At 39.6% G+C, this 22930-nt stretch overlaps 1 protein-coding gene across 3 annotated transcripts in view; it reads right to left on the reverse strand.

The window, feature by feature from the left end:
- Positions 1-723: 723 nt before the first annotated feature.
- TCEA1 (transcription elongation factor A1) overlaps positions 724-22930 on the reverse strand; it is a 34000-nt gene continuing 11793 nt past the window's right edge. For all 3 annotated transcript variants that reach the window (XM_042464998.1, XM_042464996.1, XM_042464997.1), the window contains 8 exons: positions 21456-21561; positions 20911-20998; positions 16786-16934; positions 12640-12696; positions 11429-11583; positions 6677-6823; positions 1892-1963; positions 724-1042 (listed from right to left, as the gene is read on the reverse strand). In XM_042464998.1, the coding sequence (XP_042320932.1) occupies positions 1034-1042; positions 1892-1963; positions 6677-6823; positions 11429-11583; positions 12640-12696; positions 16786-16934; positions 20911-20998; positions 21456-21561 (783 nt within the window). In that variant the 3' untranslated portion in view covers positions 724-1033. The remainder of the gene's footprint in view (positions 1043-1891; positions 1964-6676; positions 6824-11428; positions 11584-12639; positions 12697-16785; positions 16935-20910; positions 20999-21455; positions 21562-22930) is intronic.

Consider the following 22930-nt stretch of genomic DNA (forward strand, 5'->3'; position numbering starts at 1 on the left):
AGTGCTTCTAGGACAGATTACGCTCTTACCTTTCACTAGGGGATGGTTCCCCTTTAAATAGGAGTTAAAATACAGTACTTACATTGACCCGTGGATAAGTCGACTTAGGTTTTTTTGGGTCAATTTTCTGACTAAAATTTCTAGACTTATACGTGATTATATTCAGTAACTCTTATCAAAAAGGGAATTATCCCCTATTCTGCTAAAAGTGGCAAAAGATGAGAGCCTAATCTGTTCCAGGAGAACCTAAAAGAAGCACCAATCCCCTCTGCTCCCCCTCTGCTCCTTTGAGGAGAACCATCAAAGAGCCACCAATAATTTCGCACCCAGGTATTCAAAAATATCAGAAGCAGTGCCACAGTAGAGAGAGTATTTATTTAATTTGTGTGCTGCCTTCCTCCCGGGAGACCCAAAGTGACTTGCAGATAAAAAATCTTTTAGGACTCCTGGGATGAACTAAACACTCTCCTTTCGCCATTCTACTCTGACTAGGGGATGGTAGCTTTTTTGATAAGAGTTAAGGTATAATACCTACACTATCCCATGGCTACATTTTTGGGTTGATTTTTTTTTAACTTAAATTTCTAGACTTATACATGAATATATACAGTACTGTTGAATGTGAATCCCACTTTACAAGAAAACATTTCAGCTGGCTATGTCAAATGCAAAGATACACAATACTATGTTCACAACATTAAGAAAAAAGCAGCTACCCAAATGTCATTGATAAAAGTTTAATGTAGACTTGCTTATAAAAATGGAGGCTGGAGGGGGGGGGGAGAAAAGGAAGAAATTGCATCTTACATGAGTATCCTGGTTCTACTGACTATTAACTACCTGAATGGCAGTGTCAAAAACAGAATCTAACTTCAGAGATGACTCCTTAAAAAGGAAAGAAAAAGAAATGAATGAAAAAACAAAACAAAAACAACCCAAAAGTGTCTGAAGGAAGCTAGATGTATGGACTAGTTCTTAAAGCTAATTATAAAATCATCTTTCATACTGGTCCAGATTCAAACAATTTCTTCTTCTAGCAGAACTGGAAATAGAAGAAAGAAAAGGAAATATTCATGAAATACAGACACACACACGTATATAGCTGAGTCCAAATTATTACTTTGCGAAAGCCGATGAAGATCTGCAGCTTCTTGTCTACTTCTTTACCAGCTCTTGACCCACAGCAAAAATACTTCCACCCCAATTCTCATCATGAATTTTGAAAAATACATGGAAACCAGAATTATTAGGATTTTTTTTAAAGGCAGAATGCAGGTTTAGCTAGGTGTAGATTACTGTTCTAGACTCAATTTCATATGTTAAAACTGCACTAAAAATATAGGTATATGTGGTGGCAGTGAAAAAATAGGTTTTTTTATTATTTAAGGTATTAAAGCTTGATTCTCTCTGGTACTTAAACTGGGAACTTTATGGTTTGAGAGCAAGTTTATCTGTTCATATAATGGACATTTTTGTTATTTTTTCAATTTTAATGTTTCCTTTGCAGATGTGCTATTTCATGTAATAATCCCTGTCCACAACTGGATTAGACCTAGAATTTATCTAATTCAGCACCTTTTTCCCAAATGAGGCTAACTAAATGCTTCTAGAAAAGTCACAAGCAGAGAATGAAGTCATAACATTTCCCCTCTTGCTTTCCCTCCCTGCTCAGTCAATCAACAATATCTGGTGATATCCAAACAACAATATTTGATTTCTCAATAGTCTAGCATTCCAATCTTCACCTCTTTTTAGATATAGGCTACAACACACCCAGTTCCTAAATAATCATACCTGGAAAAATACATTAATAAAACAGATAATATAGCTGATGCCATTGCGTTAGAAAGTAGTCTGCTATACAGAATATAAACAATACTAGTCCTTTTACCTTCCATCTGTTTCCACATTCATTACATACAACAAATGTTGTCATGGGTTCATCAGCACTTCGAGTCTGAACCTAAAGAAAACAAGGAGGAAGCAAATGTATTTGGTTAATATTATAGTGCACAATTGGTCAAAGCAAGATTTTGCATTCCTGACAGACTGAAATCCTCTGGTGCAAGGCTTACTGTATTCACAACAGTTTAATTTGCTATATGTTCTTAATACTATAGACAAAGCAAATTCAGAAATTGCCCGACATATTAAAGACATCGATCTCCAAAATCATAAAAGTCAGATAGCGTCATACTTTATATGTAAAGAAAACAGTGGAGTATTCACCCTTGCTAATTATCTTGAAAATCTGGGTATACCTAAATTAAGAAGAGCTTTCATTTTAGCCAGACTGAACATCTTTCCTTCTAATGTATGTACATGGTAAATACAAAAAGATTCCATACTCAAACTGGCTTTGCCCTTGCGGCTCTGACATGTCCTTCTTTATTGCTCTTTTTATAAATACATCAGAGCCTCATTAATAACTCCTCTTATTCAAAAAATTCCAGGTAGACAGGATAAATTGTATGTAGAATATCTCCTTTCAAATGGGCACATAACTGGAAAAGTGGCCAGATTCTGTGCAGCTGCTATTGTTTGTCACAGAGTGTATTGAAATAATTATCAATTATTGGTTTTCTTTCACCCTCTACTCCCTATTATAGTGGATGAAGTGCTGATATATTACATTTGGCTGAATGCCTTTTATTTTGGGTATTATACAGATTAAGCAGGTAGATGCAGAAGAGTTAAGAGTGGAAGTATTTAAACAGATTATAGGCTAATAATATCGTCACTGTGAAGCAGCTTTTCAGGTTTTTTTGAGTAAAGTTAATAAAGGCCTTTGAGGTAGCTTTTAGTTGTACGGACCAATGTCCTAAACCATGAATGGATAGCACTTCTATTTTAAAACATGTATTTTATCGGTTGTCCTGTAATATATGTTCTTTTTTGCCTTTTAATTTAATACAGGTAATTTTTGTAAATCAATCTATTTATTTATGTTTACTATGCTGGCTATGTGCCATAATCAATCAATCAATCAATCAATCAATCCTATATACCAAATCTAATTTTTAGCTGAGTATTAAAGTTCAGTATTAAAGCTTTTATCTTGCTCACAAAAGGTTTTCGGAACCTTGTCAGCTGTGCCAGCCTAATGGTGACATGCCCTCCCCTTGTAGACCTCACTGATACCAATGCTAGCTTCATTCCAGTACACATACACAGCAAACCTTTGGGACCTTATTGATGTTTTTTGAAATATTTATGCATATAATTTTAAATTGTTTTAAACTTCTTAAATTGGTTTTATTTACACACTGTCCTAAGGTCCTATAATATAGAACAGGATTGTAATTGATTGACTGATTGACTGTTATAATATTTGAATATTTGGGACCACCATCAACTGACTTGGATGGTGTTGCCTTGATTATCCCTGCACTTCAAAAAATGGAGAACACTGGTATGCTTCTACACTTTGAGGAATTCTTCTTCTCTGGGAATTCTCAGATTATAAAGAAATTCTGATATCACATCAGCAAGTTTCACATTTAGTATTCTTAGGGCTCATTCCCACTTGGACTTTGAATCGATTTCCGATTCGGCTTCGCTGCGTGTTGGAAATCAATTCCAAAAGGTCCCTTGTTCCCACTATGAAAGCAGATCTTGTCCTTACCCCAGTATAATTGCTTCTTTTTTGCCACGTTTGTTGTCCCCACAAGTAGTGCCACTTTAAAATGCATGTCAATCATAAGTGACATAAGGAGGAGGAGGAGGACGAGGACGGGGCTGTGCAAGGCAAGGCTTGGAGGAACAAAAAGAGGACCAGGACGAGGCTGTGCGTGGCAAGGCTTGGAGGGAGCAAAAATCGATTAGTTGGTCTAGCAACTACCTGCCTTTGCAAGTAGTTGCAAAATCAATGAATCAATTTTTTTCTTTATTTAAAACAAACAAAAACCATGCACCCATAGGTCACACCAACAAATAAAAAGGCATCAGAGTGTGTGGGTGTGTGTGAAATCTCCCAAAAACTAATAAATAAAATAAAATAAAATTTTTATTTTTATACCGCCCTTCCAAAGATCAGGGCGGTTCACAGCAAGATAAAATCAATACAATACATAATACAAATAATCAAATACATCAAAATTGTGCACAGGTACAAATAAAAACAAAGTAAAAACCCCGTTAGCCAATCTTCTTGCCAAAAAAGAGGGAGGGAGACCTATTAGGACTTCAGTCGGGGAATGCAGCATGGAATAGGAAGGTTTTTAAGTCCCTTCTGAATTGAGCCAGGGAGGTGGCCGAGCGGAGCTCAGTGGGCAGCGTGTTCCAAAGGGCCGGGGCAGAGATGGAATATGTCTTCCTCGTAGTAGAGGTAAGCCTAGCCCCTGGAACCCTAAGTAATTGCTGCCCAGAAGTTCTGAGGGTGCGGGGCGGAATGTACGGGGAGAGGCGGTCCTTCAGGTATCCTGGGCCCAAGCCATTTAGGGTTTTATAGGTGATCACCAACACCTTATATTGTGCCCGGAAGCGAATAGGCAGCCAATGCAGGTCTTTTAGCACCGGTGTAATGTGGCTGGCCCTGGAAATGCCAGTGATCAGCCTGGCTGCCATATTCTGTACCATCTGTAGCTTCCGGGTTTGGTATAAGGGTTGCCCCATGTAGAGTGCATTGCAGAAATCCAATCTCGAGGTTACCAGAGCGTGTACCACGGTTTCAAGGTCCCTCTGGGCCAGGTATGGGCGCAGCTGGCGAATAAGCCGAAGCTGATAACAGGTGCTCTTGACCGTCGCATTCACCTGAGCAGTCAGGTGAAGCGACGAGTCAAGAAGCACCCCCAGATTGCTCACGGAGTCCTTCACAGGAAGCGTGATCCTGTTCAGGACCCCTCTGCCATTAGTTCCTTCCCTTCAATCTGTCATTCCCACTTGTGGAACACTCTTCAGAATTGGTTCTTCTGAAAAGAACCACTTTGAAACTACTATCAGGAAAACCCGTTTTGTTTTTTTGTTTTTTTGGTGTTTGCCCCACTTTATCATCACTGAAATCAATCGAATAAGGATCAGAATCGATTTCAAATAGGAATGAGGGTCTTATACTTCAATCTGCGATTCGCTGCAAATTGAAATGGGAATGAGCCCTACGATGCACTTCATCTGGCCCTGAAGACTTGAACTAGTTTTTATTATCCAGATGTTCCCACATCACCTCTTAATTTTTTTCTGTTTTTATCTGGTTGGGAATGAAGTATTGGTACTACAATTGGTAATTCTACTAAAGTGTAGAAAACTATCAACAAAACTGTGAATATCCCTCACGCTGTCATTCCAGAGACAGTTTCTTGGCTACAAAGGTTTCTTGGCAATATTTATTCAGAAGAGGTGTGTCACTGCCTTTCTAAAAGGCTGAAAGAGTATGACTTGCCCAAGGTCATCTAGTGAGTTTCCATGGTGAACAGGCATTCAAACCCTGGTTTCCTAGAGTCCTAGTCCAGTTCCCAAATCACTACACCATGCTAGCTGTTTCTTTCATAAATTTTGCCATAGAATGAACAATGCTTTCTCAGCTTTAATTCTTGGCTGCTTCCATCTGAACTGTTCATAAACACAGTAATTTATTCATACTATTTGATTTACATGTCATTTGTATGATTTTCTTCTGTGAGCCTATATAATTTTAGATCCTAAACAATGGGTATGATGGTTAAAGGTGTCATAAACTCTGAGTTTAAAACCGGCTCTCACCTTTAAGTAGTCACTTTGCTACTCTTCCAAATATGTAGCTGCACAAAGATCATGAAGAAGAAAACCAGGGTGCTTATCTGTAATTGTAGTTGTTCAAGTAGTAATCTCTGCAACCTATACCTTCCCGGCTACACATCTGACATTTGACTTCTGACTGTTTGAAACTAAGGAGCGTGCTGTGGTTCCCTCTGTGAGCCAAATAGTATACACAAAGGTATACAATTCAAAAGCAGGGCTGCTGCTCTTCTGAGCTTTAGAGTTTTTCCCAAAGTGTGTTCTGCACAGATACATGTAATATATGACCCAAGAAACTTTAAAAAAAAACCCTCCACATTTTGTAAATGTATGTGCATTTATGGTCCCTCAATCAAAATGTCTAGACTTTGTCTTTACTATTCCAGTAAGCTTTCTTCCTGCTTTCCATATCATGAACATCAATATATGCTTTTTAAAAATAGTTTATTTACATTTTGCTCATACTGTTATTGATCCAGCAGATCAGAGCAATCTGTTGCACTTCAGCTGCTGTTGGTTTGCAATTCCTATCCTATCTCACCACAGTTATGCTTAGCTAGGACTGACGACAGCTGCTACACACCATCTAGCAACAACAGTAGCAATAGTGTTTACATTTCTATACCACTTCATAGTGAACTCAGCATTATCTAACCAGTTTACAATCTATAACAAGCTGGGTACTCATTTTACCGACCAATGAAAGGATGGAAGGCTGAGTCAACCCTGGAGCCCTGGGATCAAACTCATAACATTGTGGCTGCAGTACTTGCATTTAACCACTGTGCCACCAGCGAGCTACAAGTTGTCTAGTTCTGCAACAGGTAAAAGAAATACCCACTATATTCAAAATAAATTAATTTAGCAAATAATGGTATTATGGAATCATTTACAAATACATTAGAAAAAGTTTATAAGAAACATGTACTATGATTAAGTGTAGGGGGAACATTATATGATATACCTGGGTGTAAGTACAATTCTTCTTTTTACATTTACCACATGTAAACAGATCAGTTTGGGTTCCTCCTGTTTTAGCCATTTGATGCTCCCTTATAGCTTCTTTGGTAAGATTTTTTCTCATCTCTTTCAGTTCATCACTTGCCATCTCCTGTGGTGAGACAAAGCAATGACCATATTGACTTTCACTATTTTCAATCTGTTTACAACTTTCAAGTTAGTTTAAGGGCTACCTGTTACTAACAGCTTACACCAACTCTATGCAATATAGCAGAAAAAATGTGTCAGTTTATTAAACCAGATTGCAGCTTTAGATTATTGATATACTTTTTATTTTTCCTCCTGGAAACCTAAAAAATACCAATTTCCTTATACATTCACCCCTCCATATTTGCTGGGGTTAGGGGCAAATAAGAAAAACACTATGTGTTTACCTGAGAAAACACCTCTCTAGGAATCTCTAGATCCTCCAGTGCAACTCTGTGGTCAACATTTGCCAGACATTAACCATAGAAATATGCTGGAGGAGCTATGTATGGCTAGTGGAATGTTCTCTCTAAGAATCTCTAGAATCTCTTCAGTACGACTTTTGGTTAAAGTTGACCACACAGTTGCGCTGCAGGACCTAGATATTCCTAGAGAGAACATATTAATAAAATCCGCAAATAATCAAATCTGCAAAAGTCAAAGACACAAATGTTATCCAGTACCTTCTTTGCCCAAACAGTTCCTTTTCTCTCCTGCCCTCCTCTGTGTATCCCATCCCTGCTCCTTCCCTCCTTGACTCCCCTGAACACTCCACCATTTGTCAGCTCATTAAAGGTACTATTTGCTGGAAGGCACAAAGTGGAAGTGAGGGGAGAAGAGAGCAAGGGGAGAAGCCTTTATATTAGTAGATTGTCTCTCGTATCAGTGAATACACAAAGAAAAGCAATACAGTACAATTCTCTGGGTGAGACTTTTCAGTATACCAACAATGAATGGAATCTAGGCAATTTGATTCATGAACTGGATCTAGGTATCATGATGTTAACAGGATGCCATCCAATTTAGTTATCTGTTAATATAAGTCAATATAAGTTAAGTCATGTAAAATCAGCTCAGAAAGCACCATGCTCTTTCTAAAAATAGGTACCCTTTCAATGTAAGCTGCAGACAACCATGAGAGTGGAGCAGTTTCTGAGACCACCAAAAACTTTTCTCAATCCACTTCCACATCACAGTAGCAAGATATTTCATCTTTATGATTTTGGAATCTTAAAGAACATCTATGAGCACAGGAAGCTGCCTTCTTTCAAGTTAGATAACTAATCTTGCATAGACTTTGGGGCTGAGCAGATGGGCCAGGAAAACACAGGCTCACTCAGAATGAATTGGCCCCCGGCCTGGTTTGGGAACAGGAGGGTTTTTACATACTATGCACCCCTTACGTTATTCTCCTGTTGCTGCTACTGAAAAGACTCCCCCACAAACTGCTGCATTTGATGTGGACATAGGTTGCTTGGCTGCATCCACATGACCAGACATCCCATTTCCACATGACCAGGCATCCTTTTTTATTATAATAATTTTTATTACTTTAAAACTTCCTAAAAATGTAACTTTACAACACAATATTGTTGATGGCATTAATAACTGAGCACAATGAAACCACAGATTTGCAAATAACACCAATAATTTAAATATATGCAGTATTCAATTACTTCCTTAGTATTTTTACTTCTGTACACTGTTATTCAGGCTGAACTTTCAGAAGTAGTCTATATTCAAATTTTTCTCCAAGTGATATATTTCTAATATAAACTTTCTCACTTCTGTTATTATCATGACATATATATTTATAGGTAAAAGGTAAAGGTTGTCTCTTGACACGAATGTCTAGTTGTAATTGGCTGTAGGGGGCGGTGCTCATCTCCATGTCTAAGCCAAAGAGCTACCATTGTCCGATGACTGCACTGGTGGTCATGTGGCCATCATGACTGCACCAAATGCTTTTACCTTCCCATTGAGAAGTGGCACCTATCTATCTACTTGCATTTTCATGCTTTCGAAGTGCTAGGTTGACAGAAGCAGGGACTAGTGACAGGAGTTCACCCCATCATGCAGCACTCAGGTCTTGAACTGCCAACTTTCTGGTCTTCTGATCATCAGAATTGACACGTTAACCATTAAGCCATTGCATCCCAGGTATATATAAATATATATATTTATATCGACTGATATATTCTGTAATCAATTGCTTTATGCATTTAAGTATATACCTTCAATCAACAAAAATTATACCTGTATAGTTGCCCTTATCCTGCTTTAAAAATTTAATTAATGGCTCCCAATTTTTATTAAACTCTTCCATTGATTTCTTTTTAATTAAATAAGACAATCTGCCCATCTTCATCAAATCATATACTTTTAAAAACCATAAGTCAATACTAGGTGATTCATTACTTTTTTAAACGGAAGCATACACCAATCTAGAAGCACTTATCATTAAAATATCAATTTAACATGGTGTCTTTCTAATTGTTCATCCATCATATTTAGCAAATACATTTTTGGGTCTGGCCTTTCAACATTAAAAATCTTTTTGAATATTTGATGTAGCTTTGCCGAATATTCCTTAGCTTTTTGACAGTTCTACCAACAATGGAAAAAAAATTCCAACATCAGTGCCACATTTCCAGCAATAATTCTTTTGCATTTTTACTCATCTTAGCTAAAGTGTAGGGTGTTAAATACCATCTAAATTGCATTTTTAACAAATGTTCCTTCAATCCATAATTTATAGAGTAATTTTTCCCATCCCCCCCCCCCCCCTCACTGAGCCAATTGAATATTTTTGGCCAAAATCTTGTGCCCATCTAACCTTTATTGTTTCCTGTTCAAGGTCTTGTTTCAGTAGTAATTGGTACAGTCTAGAAATGTCACATTTATTTTCCTCTTCAATTATTTTCCCAAAGTCATTTTCAGCTTTCCCTATGCCTGTCAACTTCATATCATAGTTAAATCTTTCTTTTAAGTATCTATATAAAAACCAACTACAACTATAACCCTCTTCCAATAATTCAGCTTCCATTTTCAGTTTTCTTTGATTTCCTTCACAAGGTAGTTTTTTTTTCATTTTTAAACAAAGGCCTGTTACAGACTGCCCAAAAGGGGCAGTCTCAGGCCGCTGCCAGTTGCAGCGTGGAGGAGCCGCAGCAGCCAAACCGCGTGACTCCTCCACGTTGCAAAAAAGGAGCGTGAAAATCGCGCTCCTTCCGGCAACCCGGAACAGACATCGCAAGTGCCAAAGCGTGCACTCGCGACGTCTCTTATGGGTTGGGACGTCCGCTACGTCAAGATGGCGACGCCCATCTGTATAGGGCGCAGCTCTCTTGACGTATCGGTTACGCGCGAGGGGCAAGGTGCGTCCAGAAGCGCCACCCCTCACGCGTAATTGTGGAGCAAGGACGGCGCCTCTTAGGCCCGTCTGTAACGCGCCAAAGCTTCATTAATCGGCAGCCACAAGGGTATCTTAGTACACCAACTATTTTTCACTTTCAACCAAATTCTGGTAACAATTTCCTTATAAAATGATTATTAAAGTCCTTATTAATTCTCACTTTATCGTAAAACATATAACCATGAAGACCATATAAAAGACCAGCACTTTCCAGATTAATTGTCTTGTTCTTTTGTAGGCCTGTTACAGACTGCCAAAATAAAGCTGCTTCGGGTCTCTTTGGAGGTATGCTATTTAAATGATGCATGGGTCCTAAGAGTCCGGAGGTCGCACCAAAGCCACACTTCATTCCTAAGCACTGGAGTGCAGATTTGGTGCAGCTTCCGGATTCTTAGGATGCATGCATCATTTAAATAGCATACCTCCAAAGAGACCTGAGGCAGCTTTATTTTGGCAGTCTGTAACAGGTCTTAGGGTACAAGATATGAATCTCCGGCATGCCCCCTCTGAACACCCTTTACCAAGGATGTATTTTGGGTCACTCTGGTATCTCTCTGGTGACCTCATCACCACACTGTCCAATAATTCCCCCGACCTGTTCTGTCAGAGGCTTCTCTATGAGGTGCCATTTCCAACCAGAAGCATGACCAGGCATCCTGTCAGACATGGCAATGAGAGTCTTTTCAGTAGTGGCAATGGGCAATGGGAGAGTAAGGTAAGGTGCACACAGGGCAATTTAATCTGTCAGAGTTTGCCAGTTTTTGGGAAACTACATAGCAAACCATGGGTCAATTTGACCTGCATTAAGCCCTGTTTACCCTGGGATGAGGATCCAAACAAGACAACATGAGGCTAGGGGAACACCGGCCTTTTGGCCTGTTCTGACAGCCCCATTGACTGAAACTCATCACCAGAGTTTCAGACTAGAGTCTTTATTAGTCCTTTCTGAAAATGCCTAGGATAGAAATCAGGAACATCTGCAAAAAGTCTGCAAAATATAGACCCTACCTTGGCTATGGAGACTTAAAAGATGTAAACTGTAACTTCCTTACATAGATGAGATTAAACATCCCAAAAGGAATTAAAAACCTGCATAAAAATCCTTTTACATTAATATCTTACAAAAGACAAGCCAGACAGATGTAACATATAAAAATGTTCGCCAAATCTTGAAATGCAGGGAAGATGATTCTAGCATTTCTGTTAACTCCTACCATTACAGCATGCAAAATTATTTGTTTCTAAGATACCCAGCTCTTACTAAGATGAACAGCATGTGAGAACAGGAAACATGAAGCTGAGTGAATTACTTACCTCTGCTGTCATTTTTGCAAACCTGTCAGGAGGTATATTTCCACATAAAACATTTTTCCTTAGATTAGGATTTTTTGTGTCCTTAAGGTTTGCTATCCTGCTGCGCACCCTGTTTTTATATTTCATGTCTGTGTTTTTTAGTTCTTGGAATATAGGTGTTTATGAGTTAAGAACAATAGCAATATCAGCATAATTCTGTTACAAACATTTGGCCAAAATTAGCCCTACAACTCACATCAATTCCTTTCTTCAATCTGTTTGAAGAGACTTGAAAATTAAAAATATAAATGTTACTGACTGGCAGAGAAATACAGGATTCCTCCCCCATTACAGACCATATATCCCAACTAGGATGGCGAGGAGCACTAAAAGGTGAAGCATCATTATCTCCGATAACAGGTGGATTTATTTTGGATAATGTATCATATGAAAAGATTTGGCTATCATTTGGAGAGACCCTTCCAAGTGGTGGCTGAGTCCTTTTCTTCATACTAAGAGGCAGGAACTCCAGAGAAGAAATGAGAAATATGCAGCTGGGAGGGCAGTTTAGAAACCTGAATCATCCAGCCTGTATGGTTGGCCCCAGAAGATAGGGACGAGTGTGTTCAGAATGGCTCCCAGGACTAGAATATTTCCTTACGAATGCATCTTAAACAGGATTTCAGGGTTCAAGTGCAACTATCTTGAATCCATGGCTATGCCACTCAACTACTATGTTCACAAAGGAATCATAAGACACCTGCACACTCCCAGTCCAACCTGCCACAGTGTGGTTACAAGAATAAAACGGGGAAAATCCACACCATGCTGAACCACTTAAAGGAAGGTCTTGCATTTTGTTATTTTTTGAGGTGCATCAAACTATTTTGTTTGATTGCTTTAATTTCATATATTTATACTGTCAGGTACCTTAAAGGCCAGGTATTACATTGCATCATCTATATATACAACACTTAAAAAGCTAAAGAAGACAGGTCTCTCTTCCAAAGGATTTGCGCTGTAAACTCTAACACAGTAGTCAAATAATGTTATCACTATTTCTATATTGCATTTAGTGTGGCATCTAAATTTTTAGGAATCATAATGACTACAATAGTCAATTAATCAATTCCCATTACAGAGTTATAGTGTGTGAAGTATAAATATTTCAAAATGAAAATAAAAGCCTGTTAAACTATATGGCCAAATACTGATTGGACAGGAAAGGATATCTTCTTCAATCTGAGATCCCAGCTCTTCTTCATCAGCACCAATAGCAATGTAATCATCTAGTAAAAGAAGACAGTTTGTGAGTATTAGTATTTTAATTATACCATCCTTCATCAAAACATTCTAAGGTTTTACTGGAGCTTTTTGTCACCTGAGAATGGCTAATTTCCAGTACACAGTGGATTCAAGAAGCACTCAAAATATAAACAACAATAATAACCTGGGTTCTTAAACTGAAAGGATTATAATACTCTGTGAATTCAGTAGAGTTAATTTCCAGGCAAGTGCCTATAAGACTGCAGCATTAACCAAAAGTTTTCATTTCTCCGGTCAGTCATGTCAGTTCTAAAAACATTAACTACGGAATCAGTGCTATATTCACTCATTGGAATATTCAATTTACACAATTATTCAACTGCACTTTATAATGACTCCTTAGAGAGCTATGTTTCAAAAGTTACAAATTAAAGTAGAAAAACTGTAGTAGCCTAACACATTTTAACATACGTACATATATATATGCAGCTGAGGAATGTACTCTCCTTTGTCTCTCAACCCTCACCCAAACAATTCACAAATGGGCCTTTAAGCTGCAAGCTGCTGCCCCCATCAGTCAATTGCCTGTTCTCCCTAGTACTAGCTGCAACTACACCCTTCAGTCATCATTGTCTCCTGGCATCTGGTATCTAAAGGTTTTATCCTACAGGGTAAAGTTCAAAATCTGCTGTAAGATGCTTTTGACATAGGTTGCTAGAACTGCCCCTGATGATGCAACAGAAATTAGTATTGTTTTGGTTAAAGAAAGTAGTATCACGGAATCATAGAGTTGGGAGAGACCACATGGGCCATCCAGTCCAATTCCCTCCCATGCAGAAAGACATAATCAAAGAACTTCTGACAGACAGACATCCAACCTCTGTTTAAAAACCTCCAGAGAAGGAGACTCCACCACCCTCTGAGGCAGTGTATCCCACTATAAAACAGCTCTTGCCATCGGGATGTTTTTCCTGAAGTTTAGGGGGAATCTCTTTTCCAATAGCCTGAATCATTGTTCTGTGTCCTAGTCTGCAGCAGCAAAAAACATGCTTGTTCAATCATCAATATGATATCCTTTCAAATATTTAAACATGGCTATAATATAATCCCTTAACTTTCTCTTCTCCAGGTTAAACATACCCAGCTCCCTAAGCCATGCCTCACAGGGAATGGTTTCCAGACCTTTCACCATTTTGGTCATCCTCTTCTGGACACATTCTAGCTTGTCAATATCCTTTTTGAATTGTGGTGTCCAGAAGTGGACACAGTATTTCAAGTGAGGTCTGACCGAGTAGAACAGAGTGGTTCTATTGTTTCCCTCTATCTAGACACTATACTCCTACTGAAGCTACCTAGAATCACATTGTCTTTTTTAGCTGCTGCATCACACAGTTGACTCATGTTCAGATTGTCGTCTACTAAAAGTCCTAGATTCCTTTCGCATGTACTGTTGTCAAGCTAGGTATCACACATCCTGTATCTGTGCATTTCACTTTTTTCTGTCTAAGTGTAATACAGTGGTACCCCGGGATACGAATTGATCGCGTTACGAAATTTCCGGGATACGAAAAAGTTACATTGGAAAAAACTGTTCCGGGATACGATGTTTTTTTCGGGTTACGAATTTTTTTTGGCGCGAAATTCAAACCGCAAAGCGCGGCTAGCGGCTTTCCAGCGCTAAAAAAAGCCTTTTCGGGTTGCGAAATTACTCGGGTTACGAACGGAGCCGCGGAACGAATTAATTTCGTAACCCGAGGGACTACTGTACCTTACCTTCCTCTCTGTTGAAATTATTTTTTGTTAGTTTTGGTCCAAATCTTTAACCTGTTAAAGTCATTTTAAATTCTGACCCTGTCCTCTGGGGAATTAGCTACCCTTCCTAATTTGGTGTCATCTGCAAATTTGATAAGCATGCCTTCTATTTCATCATACAAGTCATTGATAAAGATGCTGAATAGCACTGGGCCCAGGACAGAATAGCACTGGAACCAGGAACCTTGTGGCACCCCAGTAGTAACTTCTTCCCAGGATGAAAAGACACCATTGGTGAACACCTCTTGAGCTTGGTCAGTCAACCAATTACAAATCCACCTACATTAGCATTGTTTAGCCCAGATTTTTCTAGCTTATCTGCAAGAATATCATGGGAGACCTTATCGAAGGCTTTACTAAAATCAAGTTATGTCACATTCACAGCATTCCCTTCATCTACACTGGTGCCTCGGGATACGAAATGATCGGGTTACGAAATTTCCGGGATACGAAAAAGTTGGATTGGCAAAAACTGTTTCGGGTTACGAAATATTTTTCGGGTTACGAAATTCATTTCGGCGCGAAATTCAAATGCTATAGGCTTTACAGTGCTAACGGAAAGCCTTTTCGGGTTACGAAAGGAATGGCGGAACGAATTAATTTCGTAACCCGAGGCACCAGTGTACCAAACTTGTAACTCTATAAAAAAAAAAAGATAAGATTAGTTTGGCATGACTTCTTTTTGAGAAATCTATGTTGATTTTTAGTGATTACAGGCTTTGCAAGTGCTTACAGACTGTTTCATTATCTGCTCTGGAATCTTTCCTGGCATTGGTGTCAGGCTGACTGGCCAGTAATTGTTTGGGTCTTCATTCTTTCTGTTTTTTGAAGAAGTGGGACAACAGTTGTTTTCTTCCAGGCTGTTATGACTTCTCTTCTCAAGCTCTTAAAGATTATTGCAGTGGTTCTGAGATTACTTTTGCCAGTTCTTATAATACCCTTGGATGAATTTCAACTGGCCCTGGAGGCTTGCATTCATTTCAACTCATCCTCATCAATGTATTTTCACTTCTCATATGGCTTCATAAGTGACTTTCTAATACTCTGGTAAGATAGCCTCTTTCAATAGCAAGCTGCATATTCTTCTGTATCCACAATTTGCCATCAAAGTTCTTTTAAAAAAACTCTATTGACTAGTTGATTCTCATCATCTTTGCACTCAACTCTTCAGAGGCTCTCCTTCACAATAAAAAAAAAGCAAAGGAGTTACCACGTGTCTTTTCACAGTCAAGACCAAGGGAGATAATTCTTCAAAATCGTTTACAATCTTTCTGTCATCCTTTAGCAATCCTTTCATCCCTTTGTCTAGTGATTTAGCAGCCCTCTGCAATGTTTTGGCTCTAAATCAGAAAACCCCATCTGTGGGCACAAAATGTCTTTTGGCTGTTGAAAATCAGTATGAGACTCAATCCATTTATTCCTTAATTCTGAATTTATAAGACTAAATGTAATTACTAGTCTCAACCGAACAACTGAACTCAACCGATGAACAGTAACTGAACTCTTGTAAAAAATTCAAGTAAAAAATTCAAATCCAATGAGTCTACTTTACTAGGGATTAACAAGTGAAGTTGGGCCACAGAGAAGAATACAGATGGAAAGAAAATTCATGTCCAGATTTAAAAAGTTTCTTTTTTTTAAGTGCGTGCAAAACAATTTTGCAAGATATTTTGTAAAAGACTGTTGTTTCCTATGCAAAACCCAACAATCTTGCCACCAAAAATAAAAAATAAAAATTAGCCACATGGGTTTTTCGCACAAGATTGCCAAGGTTTCTACAAAAAACAATCTTGTACAGAATCCAATGTAGCTAACTGGAAACAGTGCTTTTTGCTCAAAAACAAAACAATAAGCAAAGTACAGTGGGCCCTCGCCTTATGCGGGGATCCGTTCCGGATCCCGCCGCGTAAGGCGAATTCCGCCTATGCTCAAGCCCCATTGTAAACAATGGGGCTCGTGCACGGCGGCGTGGTGGCGCGCAGTGGCGCAATGGGCGCGCGCGCCATTCAATTGAATGGGACACACCGCCCCTTCTGCCCTGCGGCTTGAGCGCGTATGCTCAAGCCGCGTACGACGCGGGCGCGCTGTATATTTCTCACACACACAAAAACTAACCATGTATATTTATGCACAGAATAATTTCCTAAAACGCTTTGGGATGTATGAAATACTAGGTACAAACTGTGTAGAAATATTAGTTTTCCCTGCAGCAAGGATGAACCTGTGGAAACTATTCATCTGCACTTGTGAGGACAAAATAGTTGAATATTTATGTCCCTATTCAAGGGTGCAATGCTTACCTCCTGTTTTGAGAGCTGCTGCCAACATTTCTCTGCATTTCATTCGTACAGAATCAGACGTGCTTGGAGCTCGAGGAAAAGGAGAAATAAATGATTCTGAGCCTGCATTACTTTCTTCTTTTCTGTTGCTGGAATTGCTACTGGAACTGCTAAAAGGGCAATTAATAATTAAATAATATTAATCTCTTTTGTCCAGTTTCATTACTGATCAAGTTACAGCTCCTCTTAAAATATAATACAGTGCGCCTGTGCTATACGTGTTTGCATTTTACGTGGCTTCCAGCTTACGCAGAAGCCATGCAACAAGAAAAGCAATGGCATGCACGCCCACGCCATGCATGCTGCCCCAAGACGTGAGCATGTACCCCATTGTTTCCAATGGGGCATGAGCATAGGCGGATTTCCCCTTACGTGGGGGGATCCGGAACAGATCCCTCCGCGTAAGGGGAGGGCCCACTGTAGTTGATTACAGTGGTTCTGAAAGTTTGGAGTGGGACACCTCCACAGGGACATGGGACTTGCTTGGTCCAAAAACCAGTTTCCAAGAGGACCTGTCACACTGTTTCTTTTGCTTTTGTTTTCACACTCTCTCTCGCAGGGATTCATTCACACTAATTCTCTGACATGCTGAACCATTTCTCTGCGAGTAATTTCTTTCAGTCTCAAAAAGTTCTACACAGGAATACTTTATCTCTTTCTGACACACACACAAGCCTCTCTCTCACACACAGGCACATACTCAGCTGCATGATTTTTCATGTTTGCTTTCTCCCTCACATCTTCTTAGCCAGTTAATTCTTACACTCTCTCAAGTCATGGTCTCTCACCCTCCCTCAGAGACACTGATTCACACACATTCTCAAACTCTACTAATCTTTCCCTTTCTCTCTCCGACAAAGATTGTGACATATGCTCTCTCACACACAGTTACACACAAATCTCCCTCGGTGTGTGAGTGACTTTGTGTCATACATTAATTCTCTCTCACAAACACCCAGTAATGCTTTTTCTGACTCTCTTTCCCTCAAATATGTTCATTCACACAGTGACACACAAATTCTGTCTCTCACATACAATCAGTCACACTTTTCAGATCTTTTCTACATACTTGCATATGCACTTGTGTTTACTCACATATACACAAGAGAATGAATGTTTCTGTGTGACTGTGTGAGAGAGTAAATGAATATGTGTTTGAAAGTAAAAATAGAAAAGCATGACTCCATGAGCACTGGTGAGACAGTATGTTTAATATTGACACATGTAGTGAATTAAGTATTGAATTTATTAAAAAATTATTAAATAAAACTATTCTAATCTGAACTTTGTTAGTTCCTTATAAAATGTTAAAATATGAATTTACATGTGTGAACAAAAATACACACACTAAAGAAACAAAATATATGTATCCTTACACTATGTTGAGTGGGGGTAGGAGCATGACCCCCACTGTAGATGTAAAGGGGGTTGTAAGGATTAAAAGTTTGAGAACCACTGGCCTATTATATTATTATATTATGGTGTAATACGAGGGGAGGCTTGGGGTGCCCACCTTTCCACTGTCTTGCCCCATCATGTGCACTCACCCGGTAACAAGAAGAGCTAGGATGAGAGAGCCAGCAATGCTGGCAGACTAACCCTGGGGTGTGTCAATGAGACATTGGTGGAGAAGAGAAGGGCCAGGAGGTTGAGCGGGAGGACAACAGAAGAAGGTGGGTGAGCAAAGGAGGGAAGGAGACAGAAGGCGCAAAAGCAGGAAAAGAGATGGGGTCAAGGATGAGAGAAGCAAGAGGACAAAGTAAGTGGCTGATGAGGAGGAAAGATGAGGAGGCAGGTGGAGACCAACAGAAAGTATGGGGAAGAAATGTGGCCACAAATGGAGGGTGAACAACACAGAATGGGAGCCAGTTAGTGGATCTTTGGGGACATGTGGACAGAAGCCAGAGAGTGAAAGTCCGAGAAAAGGAGACAGGGTCAGTTGCTGAGTCCTGGGAGAGTGGCAGCAGATCATCCCTCCTCCCAGGGAGAAGGAAAGACCCGGGAGGGAGGGGAATGGAGGAAGAAGAGGAGGAAAGGTGGCAGGACTCCAGTCAAGGAAAGGTTGAAGTAGAATGGAAGAGAGAACAACCTGAGAGACTGGGTGAACCTTGAAGAGATTTTGGGACAAGTTTGAGTGGGAACAGACGGAGAAAGGAGATGGTGACAACAGGGACCTGTAGAGGGAGGGGAGAAAGCAGTCCTGGAGGGGACTCTTTTTTGGTTCAACGGGACCTCAGTATTGTATAATGGGGAAGGGGATGTGATTCTCAACATCTTCATTTGTTTTTTCTTCAGTGTACTAAAGGATTCCTGCCTTGGTCCAGGCCTTGGAGGTAGAGAGGAACTGCTGGACCTCTTACCCTTTCCCTCCACCAGTCCCTTCTCCTTCTGTGTCATGTCTTTTTAGATTGTAAGCCCGAGGGCAGGGAACCGTCTAATTAAAAAGATTGTATGTACAGCGCTGTGTAAATTTACAGCGCTTCATAAATAAAGGTTAATAATAATACTAATACATAGTAATGTGATGTGTGTGACTGGTTAAATAGAAAATTTGAGAAGGGTGGGTCTGCAAACCCCACAAGGGGCGGGGCCACATATGGTTTAATAAAAAAATTAAAGGTAAACTAAGTTTTAACATAGCATTCAAATAATCATTCCAGTCACTCACATGTTCCACTCTAAAGGCAGACTTTCATGTATCTCAGGTATCAGATACATCTGCACAATACCCTGGAATTCTAGCCTGAAATTAAGGTATTCTTTTATCAGGTACCATAATCTTACCCTCAAACATTTAGCCTAGATTGGTTTGTCAAGGAAAAAGCCACATGGGTTATACAGTAAGAGAAATAAAACTTGTATGTGAGAGTCAGAGTGACTCAGCAGAAGCCAACTGAGAACCACACAGGTGTGAATGGTAAGACAATTAACAGGTCCAGAGTGCCAAGGACAAGAAATGCATAGTGGATAATTGGACACACCTGACAATTGTTAAGCGGTCAAGGCTGAGATGATGAAATCATTAATTGTGGGATGAACAAGGAGAACCAATGGGAATGATGTACACGCCTACTGGGTGGAAACAGACAACAGTAGGTGGTACCATGATATGGCTATAATAATGACTATACATCCCAGTGTATTTTGTGGGTTGTAGTAGTGGTTGTTGAGTGGATTGGACAGAGAGGAGTTGAGTATTGTTTGGAGCTGTGTATATAGTAGAATAAAGTAGATCTTTTATATAAGACTACTGAGTTGTCTGGTGTCTTGGGTGAAGCTACAAGAACCAGCAGGACCCTGGTGAAGAAGGGTGAAGACTTCTGTGGAAGCAAGAGTGAGAAGGCTTGGAGAGTTTGTCGGGGTCTTCAGCCTGTTCTCTGCAACTCTTGCAAAGATATAACAACTGGCCAAAACTGGTCAGCGTGGTGCACAACCAGGTGGTGAGTTCCAGGCCAGGTGAAGAGCCACAACTCCCATCATCCCTGACATGGTTGCCCTGTATAACCTGATTTTTTCCTTTACACTAGGTTTCCTTACCCTAATTTTCTGAAATGATACTTGCAATCAAAGTTAGGCCCGTTACAGACGGGCGTAAAATACGTCCTGGCGATGTACTAGGGTTAGGGAAAGTGTGTGCCTTACGCACGCACCTAACCCTAGTACGTCCCCAGGATGTACAAAATGGCGATGCCCTATACACATAGGGGCCGCCATTACGACGTCACGAACGCGCCGCCTCCAAATGGAACTCCTTTCATGATTTGCGTGGCTGGCGCAGCCTTTAGACGGCTATGCCAGCCACACAAGGGAGAAAGGGGCCAGGTGGCCCCTTTCTCCTCCTCCCCACCGCCATCGGGTGTCCTTGGGGCTTGAAGACCCAAGGACACCCCTATCCAGGCCGCAGGGAAGCGGCCTTTTGCCGCTTCCCTGAGGCCTGGAAAGCGGCGGATTGGGGCCTCGGAGGCTGTCGCCCTGGCAGCTGAGGCCCCGATCCGGCGGGGAAAGGAGCGCCTACAGGCCACCCCAAAGGGGCGGTCTGTAACACGCCTTAGTTCTTTTAAAAAAGAAAAAGGACAGAAGAAATACCTTTCTTCTCTTGCTTCAGGACTGTTCTGTGATGAAGATGCTGCTTCTTTTTTCTTATCTTCAGAGTCCTTATCATTTGATGGTCCATCTGCAACATATACATATTTTAATTATATAACCTATACAGAGTCAAATCTGCTTTTAAATTTATTATTATTATTATTATTATTATTATTATTAAACTTTATTTCTATAGCGCTGTAATTATATTACCGTAACTGCAACTACTCAGATTGCTGACATCAGCTATGATTTTCTCAGTAATTTTTCAACAATTCTCTAAGTCATGCGATATAGGATAAGGATATCAAAATGTGGGGATGAGGTAATCATACAGAAACGAATTGTAGCCTTGGTAATAAACAAAGTAAAATCCAAACAGATTGTTTAATTTAGCCTTAAACAAACAAACAAAATGCTTTTAAAATCACAGAAAAAAAGGAAACAAGTACACTGTTTTTACGTAAACAATTAACAGCCTATTAGATATTAATCTGAAAACAAGCTGGAGAATGAAAAAGCTGAAAAGTTTAGTGCAGCTATACCTAATAACTTCTTCCATGATTTAATGAGCGATTTTGCTAAAGATGTAACTTCTTCATCTGTGCTTTGCTTGCGTATTGCATTCACTGACATTCCAATTCTTGTAGACTGTAAATAAAGAGAGATATCAAAACTTAAAACAGATATTTGCAAAGAGACAAAGAGAAGTCTACCATCATTTTTTAAAAAATGTATCAAAACATTCAATACTGTATGAAAGTGGAAGTCAGGCATAGAGGTCTTAAGTAATTCCCACTGCATTCTGTTCGAAGTCACAACTAGACCATTCTTATTTTTTCTAGTTAATCATGGCCCAACATAAGCAAGGGCTCATTTTTAATGTCAGCAATGCAATACTAAGGAGCTGTGGTAGTGTAATAGTTAAATGCCTGTACTGCAGCCACTCACTCATAAACTGCAAGGTTGCGAGTTCAATACCAGCCAAGGGCTCAAGCTCAACTGAGGCGTGCATCCTTCTGAGGTTGCTAAAATTAGTACCCAGCTTGTTGGGGACAGTTAGCGTACACTGTGTAAACTGCTTAGGGACTGTTTAAGTGCACTGATAAGCGGTATAGAAATGCACTTGCTATTGAAATCAAGGAGTGTTTAGGTTATATTTTTGCCCCTAATGTCTGTCTGTCTGCCTGACTTTTTCTCTCTCGTTCTCTTGAATTAAAGGCCTATTCAAGAATAGGCTGATTAACAAACATTCCTTGAGGGCTAGCAAAATTGTTTGCCTTCTTTTTGGTAAACATTGAGAACAATCTGCTCAGGAGAGTCTGGTCTACTGTAGAAGAATAAAAATGATTGTATTGGAATATTATTTTTTTAAAAAAACAGAAGTCATTAATGGGGACAAATTTATCATAAAACAGAGTTAATTAAAATTCAGAGAACTACTGCCATCTACAGTGCTAGAAAAATCATTTAAGGTGCTTTTATAAACTAATGTGTCTTCAAGCAGTAGAAGGGGTGACAATGGCAGAGGACCTCTCAGATAAGGCAGTGGCATTATAGCTAATACTTCTTAGTACGCTGCACAGAAGGAAGAACCAGTAAACCACTTTTGAGTATCTTTTGCCATGAAACTCTATGATGAGACAATCCAAATGAAAACAAAGATAATGTCAGAAGATAAGACTCCCAGTTTGGAGGGCACTTAACGAAGAAGAGCAGAGGACAAGTACAAGTATCATTGTGGTTAAGGATGCAACTGGATCCAACCAAAAAGGTTGTTCAGTTGTTGATGTGTTCAGAGCTGAAATGAAAGTCCAAAGCTGCATAATACATATTATAAAAACATTAAATATGAGACTCATGAACCAGGGAACACTAGACATAGTAAAACGATAAATGATATGTATAAACATTGCAAAAATTGGGGTGAACAAGTTAAGTGCACAGGAACGTGATATTTTCAGTAAAATAATTATACAATGTTATATTTAGGAAATCAAAAATGAAGGCCTTCTGGGAG

This window comes from Sceloporus undulatus, chromosome 4 (genome assembly GCF_019175285.1).
Source record: "Sceloporus undulatus isolate JIND9_A2432 ecotype Alabama chromosome 4, SceUnd_v1.1, whole genome shotgun sequence".
NCBI classification, from domain to species: domain Eukaryota; kingdom Metazoa; phylum Chordata; class Lepidosauria; order Squamata; family Phrynosomatidae; genus Sceloporus; species Sceloporus undulatus.